The sequence below is a fragment of the Alligator sinensis genome, unplaced genomic scaffold, assembly GCF_000455745.1.
Source record: "Alligator sinensis unplaced genomic scaffold, ASM45574v1 scaffold46_1, whole genome shotgun sequence".
Lineage (NCBI taxonomy): Eukaryota > Metazoa > Chordata > Crocodylia > Alligatoridae > Alligator > Alligator sinensis.
In genome coordinates this window covers 57193-66204 of record NW_005841907.1, presented here as the reverse complement: position 1 = coordinate 66204, position 9012 = coordinate 57193, and the positions used below count along the sequence as shown (strand labels likewise).

General features: G+C 40.9%; 1 protein-coding gene across 3 annotated transcripts in view; it reads right to left on the bottom strand.

Annotated features, from left to right (window-relative positions):
• The window catches only part of LOC102375922 (DNA repair protein complementing XP-G cells), a 24974-nt gene extending 16258 nt beyond the window's left edge, over positions 1 to 8716 (bottom strand). The window contains exons 1-8 of one of the 3 annotated variants that reach the window (XR_001357623.2): positions 8539 to 8716; positions 7841 to 7975; positions 6106 to 6281; positions 5403 to 5518; positions 5216 to 5308; positions 4498 to 4558; positions 2074 to 2217; positions 546 to 789 (exon numbers count right to left, since the gene is read on the bottom strand). Coding sequence is in view for 2 of the 3 variants with exons in the window: in XM_014517404.2 (XP_014372890.1) it covers positions 546 to 789; positions 2074 to 2217; positions 4498 to 4558; positions 5216 to 5308; positions 5403 to 5518; positions 6106 to 6281; positions 7841 to 7928 (922 nt within the window). In the remaining variant the exon portion in view is untranslated. The remainder of the gene's footprint in view (positions 1 to 545; positions 790 to 2073; positions 2218 to 4497; positions 4559 to 5215; positions 5309 to 5402; positions 5519 to 6105; positions 6282 to 7840; positions 7976 to 8538) is intronic. The other 2 variants (XM_014517404.2, XM_006018599.3) reach the window with 2 other exon arrangements.
• Between the last annotated feature and the right edge of the window lie 296 nt (positions 8717 to 9012).

Below are 9012 nucleotides of genomic sequence, written 5' to 3'. Positions count from 1 at the left end.
TTCCTCATCCCCCGCGTCGCGTTCGTCCTGAGAGGCTCGGCGGTCCCCAAGACCCCCCTCAAGAAGGCGGACACCGAGATCCGGCGGCTGCTGAAAAAGTGCCTGCACCTGCCGCTGAGGGCCAGCAACGAGGTCCTGCACATCCCCTACCAGCAGGGGGTGCCAACGTGCCCCGCATGGGAGACCTTGGCGACATCGCCGTGGTCACCCACGCCTTCTGCCTCCTGCCCTGCCCGGACATGACGGTAAGTATCATTGCCACCAGCACCCTGGAGGAGACCGCCCGCAAGAGGATCGGCAGGCAACCCACCGGACGTGACTTGGCCACCTTCCTCAGCGGCTCGCTGGAGGGCGAGTTCAGCCGAGACGGCGGGGACTTTGCCTCGCTGTGGAGGCAAAGTATGTACTTTCTACATATGTATAATGTACTTTCTACATAAAGTATTAAGTATACATTCCTGAGGAACAAGCTCTAATCTCATATGCCTGAAATTTTTCCACAGCCCAAGCAGCAATAAAAACATCACAAAGACAGAATTTCTTACACAGAGGTTTCAAGAAGTGAATTAACATTGTAAAACCTTTGATGAGGATGTAGTGAGATGTATCTTCAGAGACTACTCTCTTAGTTTCCACTTCTTTCACAAAGCCCCCTTCATTTTCATATTGGGTTTGGATTTCACCTGAGTGCTGCTGACTCATCTCTTTTTCCACGTGTTCTATGTGCCGATTGAGGCTGTTTTTTTTGAGCAAGCCTCTAAGTTGGTACTGTGAGAAGTCAGTGGACTCCTAAAGCAAATAAGATTAAAAATTAAATGAGCTAAATGTAAATACAATGCAACCAATCCATTTTCAAGCGAGCGTGTTTACTGCATTCTGGGACAGAGTTGCAAAACACTGTTTTGTTTTTCATTACTTTCTGGCACATCTTGCTGCTGACTGCAGCACACCCAACTAATAATGATATTCTTGTGTTAATTTAATTCAATATAAAACTGACAAATGTTATTTGACAAGAAAGGTTTAGAACATTGCTCAAATGCACTGAGGGAGCTCTCTCATGATCAGAAAGAAAAAAAACAAAACACATTTGCCAAAAGATGGTCCCAAGCTCAAAAGCAAATATGAAAGAAAAAGTGGGTTATTTCAAGCAGTTGTCTATTATGGCAGACAGTGCTGCAAGTTTCAACCTAAGTTGCCTTGTAACACAACACCTATTGTGTTTTAAAATAATCCTGAACTCCGAAACTGGATTCTAACAACGGCCCTATAGGCCACATCCAGATGAGTGTGGACATTTGGTTCCCTGGGGACAACTAGCAGCAGAGCACCTTGTGCCGCTGCTAGTTGTCTCTGGGGAACGCCTATGTCATGCATGCTCTGAAGCGCAGCAGGTTACCCCAGGTGGGGAAGGGGAGGCTGGGGCCAGCACTGGGCTAGCCCCAGCAGCCTTACATGGGGTCCTGGGAGCCTCCTGGGGCTGCAGCAGCAGTGATCCTTCTGCTCAGAGCCTGGGCAGCAGCTGTAGGGCAGCTCCGGCTGGCCAGGCTCCAGTTCTGAGCAGTGCATGTTGCCTCCGCTCTGCTTTTCTTTTTGCACGGGTTTTTTTAACCCGTGGGTATCCAGGGGTTAAAAAAACCCAAACAAACAAACAAAAAAAACTCAGCACAGCTCCCTCTCATTTGGATGCAGCCACAGGGTTCAATATTGTTTGTGTCTCAACTTATGCATCATGTTCACTTGCTTTATGAATATGGAGGTAGTTTCCAAACTGCCAGCTCTGCAGGCAACCTGGAAGCATGAAAGTTAACCAGTGCTCTATCTTTGCCAGTAAGAAGTTTCTAAAAATAGTAATTTATCAAATAACCCTGGTAATGACGCATAAACCACAATAAAATCTGTCTATTCTTGCAAAACTGTCTTGGCTCTACAATTTTAGAAGTTAAAGGGTGACTCTGAAATAACAGGGAGCAGATCTAAATAAGGAATACTTTATATAAGATACTAATGCATCGCTCATCTGCACTAATGGCTAGTTTCTATCCCAATGGAGTATAAAAATTAAACTTTTACCTCGGGCATTGCTTCAAATAGCGTTCTTCTTCGCTTTGTAAACTCCTTCATGTCAGTTAAAATTTCATGTTTTACTTCTGGTGGCAGGCTGCTGAAGTCTTCCGATTCAATATCTACAGAATGAGGATTTGCGAAGAATTCTTCCTATTAGAAGTAAAATTACAAGACGCAAATACTCATTTCACCATGACAACGCAAATATACAGTGTTATTCAAAACCAAACGCAGTGACACATACAGTAGTTAGGTCTATCAAAGCAAAAGTTAACATAAAGCCCAATTGTTATCATAGATATCAAATTATACTAGAATGGGAGTCTTCTTGATAGTATTCTAATAAAGACTTTTAGCCTGACGAAGGCAAATACTGAAATTATTTGATAACACAGATATAGAGGGAAAATTTATGAGTCAAGATTTCTGTAACAAAACAACATATATTTGGCATATATTCCAAAAAACAATCTTTCATGTACAGTGATTCTGATTTTCATGTTTTCAGGAAAATCTCTTTTCTTCTTTTGGATTCTGGGAGTCTATTTAGTATGTCTTACTAAAAAGGATGATCTGATTAGCACTGTTATCTTTGGTTATTGGATGGAAGAAAACTTTTAAAAATTGCATTCACTAATACACTTTGCTGACATGAAGCAATTCTTTTTTTGTTTGTATTCTTCTATTGTTTCGTATACAAGAAAGGAGATGAAAGGAAGCATGGGATCTGTTTGTGAAAAATAAAACATGTAAGTGTTTCAACATAAGTTTATATATGATCAATTAAAAGCATAGCTATTGAATATGTTGTAGTCTATATAAAAAAAAACATTTACTTTAAAAATAAAATATAATTCTTGTCTTTTTTCTTCACAAGTTTAAGGAAACTAGTTGGAATAGTTTCCCAGTCCTGGAAATATTTTATTGCCACAATGTTTCTAACTCTTTCAAAGGTCGCATAATATTAGAGCTATAAGAGACAGTCATAGCCAATTGTTTAAAAAAAAAAATTGTGCTGTTACTGCAAGTTAATTATGTGAAACTACTGAAGTTCTGTGAAGTTTCTATGAATATTAAGATTATGAAAACATTTATGTTGAAACAACATTAACTACTTTGGACATACATGGCACCTATACATGTGCTTCAGGGAGGGAGGCATTTTAATTAGAGCAGTTCTTGGGAGCTGCTCTAATTAAAAGACTCCCACAGCATCTTGTGTATTCAGTATCCTGCATTTCAGAAAGGCAGTGGGGTATGCTAACTAAAGCTCATTCAATAGAACTTTAACTAAAGTGCTCCCATTGCCTTTTTGACATGCAGAGTCCCACATTTCAAAAAAGGGGGCTTCAACTAAAGCTCAATCGACAAACTTTAAGTTAAAGCACCCCCCACTGCCATTTTAAATGCGGGGATGCTAAATACATGAGATGCTGCAGCATGCTGGAGCGTTATGATTAGAACAGTTCATTTAACATTTCATCAAGTTTGCCCTCACATGTTCTAATCAGAATGCATTGGAGCATGTGTAAAAGTGCCCACAATTCGAATCCTGAAAATGGAAACCTACACCCACATGAAACTACACTACATACACTGAGCACGTAAGTACAGCTGCATGTACAAGAACATAGGTAAACCCCACACTGGAAGCATCTACATGTACATTAATACACTTTTCCTAATGTGTATTAAATTTAATACCTCCAATGTAAGGTACTAAATAAATGTGCATTAGGCTGCACAGTAGCAAACGCACATCATTTTTAGGTGATGTTTAATGCACAGTAGCCTATTTTACTACAAATCAGCGTAACAGCACTTTTTTATGTGCCGCTTTAATGCACAGTAAAATAGGCTAGTCCTCATTAAACATGTGCAGACACAACCACTCTGTCCTAAAGTGCTTGAAAGTCTAGACTAGCATATACAACATACAGGGAGAATGGAAGGGTATGAAAATTATTCAAAGAGGGAAAGGAAAGAGGAATTGTTTGAAGGGATGAATTTTAAAAGCGATTTGAAAGTCAGATAGGCAACATCTGCTTATGGGAGAAAGGAAATTAAGACTAAAGGAAAACAATCAAGTGAAAATATTTGAAATTAAGACTGGGAGGATTCCAGTATCTTCATGTAATTTATTTGCTGAAAGACCAACTGCAAAAATACAAATATTTAAGTTTCTTCCAGGTTGTATAACATTACCGTTTTTTAAAGATCGTGAAACAAAATCTGGGCGCACAGTCTGTAGCTCTCCACTAATATAATATGTATTTCAACATTTTCTGATTAGCAAAAATTCAAAATGCAAAGTTTTAATCATTCGTTCTCTGGACAGACAATGATATTTGGGTACTAGTAAATTAAGTGGGACAGATCTCACTCACTTTGAACATTTTCACAAGTACAAAGCAATTAAAATGTAGTTACCTGCAATATTTGTTTTTGACTCATTCTTTCTTCCCACTCTTTTTCACCTTCCTCCTCTGAGCTAAAATTACAGAAGGAAAGAAAGAAAATGACAAATAAGGAAGGGGTATTGTTTTTCCTCCACAGGGACAAATTCAATTTTTGAGGAGAAGCAGAGGAGCCTTATCCTACAGTTTGCTTGCAAACAGAAACATTTAAGATGTTATCTCAGTTGAAGCCAATAATAAAAAAAGGACTGGAACAGAATAAGATTGTGATCATCATAACAGAGAAAATGAGATCTCTTTCAGTCAAATAAGAACCAGGTCAATTGCAACCTCAAAAAATGATCTAACAGGGGCTTCATACTACCCCTTAAGAAAATATCTAAAGTAAAATTTAGCCACATAAAGAACACCTCACTTCTGCTAGTCATCTTAACAAAGAAGGAGCCGAAAATTGGATAGGCATAGAGATTGAACCAGCCCTTCCATCAACAGAGGTCACTTCAAACCAAGCGGAGGCAAATTTAAAAATAAGCTTTCCTATACTACCTATATCAGTTACCCTCCCATAGATAACAATGGAGACTGAAGTCTTCAGTTTATTAGCCCCAACCTTTTTCATGAGCATTAAATTAAAGCAGACACACTTACAACTTTAAAACGATTTCAAAATCTTTGAATAGTGGGTTTTACTTTACTATACTAAACAGAGCTAAACTTAAGAGTTAGCTTACCTATTTTTTTCTTCTTCTGGTAAGGAAGGTAGTGCATACATATCATCAATTTCTTCTCTTCGAACTTGTGTAATACTCGGCAATGCTTCATTGCTTAAGAAAAAGTTTAAGCCATGATTAATGCCTAAACAAAACCTTACGAGCCATGAAGAAATAATGGGGGGTGGGGAACTATTTCTGCTCTTGCCTTTTGCCTGTTAAAGCAGTTTTGATAGCTTGTCTTTTCAGAAAAGTTTTCAAGAGCTTGTCTGCAGTTTTCTTCGAATCACTGACTGCTATATCCTTTCTTTGTCTTCGTTTAGCCTGCAAGTGAGAACGATATAAATGAGAACCACTATGTTTCATTAAAATCATGTTCCTTGTTAACTGAAGATACTCCTCCAATGAATTATTCTGTAAACAAAAGTGGCATGGAAGACATATTTCCTTTTAAATAGTTTCATTTTCTTGTATTAATGGACACGTGTTTCATATCATGCTTTCATAAATGCTAGAAGCTAAATTATTCATGTATAGTTATACAACATAACTCTGCAGCCTTTATGAAGGCAAAATTCCCCCTTAGAATTCAGAAGCTGCTAAACTTTTCTCCTCTCCCGCATGGTCAGTCTGCCAAGAAAGCAATACAGACCCTACAGACTCCCAAAGGTCCTTCCCTTGGGCTGCAAAAGACTTCTCTGCTGCCAAACATCCAGACACATTGGGGGCCCTGCAGGCTGGATGACAGCCCCACAGGCCAGAGATTGAGCATAACTAAAGGAGAGAACTTAATTTAGTGCAGAAGTGGGCACCTTCTCTTGAAAATTTCTTATAACAAATTTCCATCCTGTTTTTCAGTATAAATATATATTTTACAAATATGACATAAAACTATTTTAAAAAGTACAAACCAAGGTTTGCCTCTTCAGTACTGGTGCTTCTCCATCAAAAACAAAGACAGGACGAATTCGAAAAAACAACAGTTTGCAAAGTCGATGGAACAAAATGAGAAGGTGAGCATTTTGTATGGGATTCCCATGACGATCCCTGGATCCTTTTACTGCTTGGTTCAACCAAATACTAATATCTGAAAGGATGGTTAAGAAAAATAAAAGTGCCATCTTACAGGCTCATTTAATTGATGTTGACCACTCTATGCTATTGATTTATTTAGATCTAAATCTTGTCTACTGCTCCAAGATCAAATAACTAGATTTATGTGAATGCCAGATTATCCAAGGATCTGTAAAGCTGGGAAGGAAAGAAATTCTTACCATCGCCCACGCCAAGTAGCAGCAATGAAGGCCAATGCAGCCAAAATTACCACTCCTATTGTTCTTGCAAATAAATGAAGTCTAACAGCTTTCATCCATGTTAACAAGGAACTTTGAATTAATTTTCTATTTATATGTCTGTTTTAGTCCAAGCAAGTTTCAGCATTGCCTATATCAATGCATTTATGTAACACAGAATCCTACCAGCTGTCATTTATGTGAGAGATCTATAACATGAGAAGTCTCATATCTAAAAACCAAGAACAGACAGTTGTCATTATCCCACGGTACCTTCATTTATAACTAGTAATCCACCAAGGTAACTATAGGATTATTAATTAGTTCCGGTGACATACACACACTAAAAATAAAATGCTTAGAATGCTGACTAGAGTTTTTATTCTGAAAAAACACATCCTCATTTTCTGCAGCTTTGCCAATGTTCTTATTATTTCTCAGTCTAGATTCCTGCTCTATGCAACTTCTGCCATAAACAAAACTGTTACCTTTTGGCCCAATTTTGAAAAGGTCAACAATAATGCTTTGTAGCAGGACTGTCTAACTTACCGGCACGCTCCAAACTGGATCCAGACTGCAGAACTCCTTATGGGCCATATCCAGACCTCAAGGAGCCTTTCAGTCTAGATCTGGACCCAACAGTAGGACAAATGGTGGTGGCAGCAGCAGTGCAGGGGTAATGCAGCTGTCACTCATCTCCCCCCAACACGCAGGATCCATGCCCTGGATTTCTGCACCCAGATGTGCAGGATGTATTCTCTCTCACATAACTGAAACATTTAACTCTGCAAAATTTACAAAACAAGCTTGTTAAAGCACCCTTTGCCAGTTAGTTTTTTTACTCAGAAAATTTCAGTAAGCCAAGATGAGAGCGGCATCATGCCTGCTTTGAATTATTTTGCTGGACTCAAATGAGGGCACATTTTCCTCTTTTCAGAACAGGACAGATAAACCCACATCTTATAACAAGAGAAATGCATCAGTAACAATAAATGACTCTTGATCTGATTCAATATGCATTTTAACTCCTAAAAACAGAAATCTGGAGTGCATTTAATAGAGGCTGACAAGACTGTCACGAAAGTTTACCAGCTGAGAGGTAAAATCTATTGGACCTTGATGACAATCATTGGGGGGAAGGGGGAAAGAGAAGTATATATGCACATATACAAATGTATTTTGGGTCTCCATACAAAACAAAAATATATGTCTGTATGCGTATAGTCGCCTGTCAAAAAAATACATACATCTGTCATGATTTAATATTAAATAGAAAACAACAGCAAATCAAATGAACTGCTTAAAATATTGCTCTTTACAAGCTAAGTACATCAACACTGGGCTTTAAGGATACCAACAGCAAGAATCTTTCCTTCCAGTGTTTCTGGGTTTATAGGTCTTCCCGCACACTCCAGCAGTTTCCAGAGTCCTTGGACTCCCATCGCTCTTCCTTAGTTTTTTTCTTTTTTTCTTTTCAGAGACTGAATCTCTGGGAAATGAGGGAATATATTTACTTCACAGTCAGAAAAATCCTGCTTATGAACATGGATGTTAGCTATTGATGAGGGAGCTAAGGGCACGGCCTCCAGATCAAAACTGCATAGACCTTAAATGCTGGAGACTGCAAGTGAGAGAGGAAGAGTGGAAAAAAAAACCCTGGTCAGACCCTGCTCACTCTCCCTTGCAGCATCCGCTCACTGTGGCACTGACACTGGGCAAGACGGAGCTGCAGTCTGACCAAGCAATGAGCGGTCTGATGCTCTGATGACAAACATGTTTGTTCGTAACAGGAAGAAGGCATAAAAAGCTTATACTGGGGAGGAAGGAGAGCCACGCCAGATTACTGGGGGCTACTGGGAATCAGTCAGGGATGACTCAAAATCTTCCCGGGGTTATAATCGAATAGGAAAATACACTCCAACCCCCCTCCATCCCCACTCCTCCTGTATCCTCACCTCTACCCACTATGTTATGCCTATCCCCATCCCCATCCCCATCCCCGACGGTGCCTGGGACCCAATGCACAGCCCTGAAGAGCCAAGTCTCACTCACCCCAGGCAGCCCCCAAGGCCCCCCGTCTCCACAGCAGCCAACTAGGCCCCATGCGGGCGCCAGCCCTGCAGAGAAGCCGGGAGCTCCGCCCTCAGGGCCCCGCCCCTGTCCTGTAGGATCCCATCCGCCGAGGGGTCACTGCGCTTGCGCATGCCCGGCGGCTCCGCGCTGCCCACTGGGAAGTGGTCCCGAGGCCGAACCCCTCCCCTTTCCCTGCGTGCTCTGAGCATGCGTGCGGCCCGCTGCATCCTGCCCGCCTCATTCTGCACCCACCAGGTCTCCGGTTAGTGGGGCGTTGCGCGCTCTTGCCCCTCCGCCCGGGGCACGTGGGTGAGGGGTTGACCATGCTGAGGGCACCCGACCTCTCCCTGCTGAGGAGGATTTGGGCCAAGGCAGCCACGAGAGCGGGGCCCTTCCCAACACCGAGGCGAACCACAGAGTAGAAAACATTTTATTCCATGCACAAAATTGTCT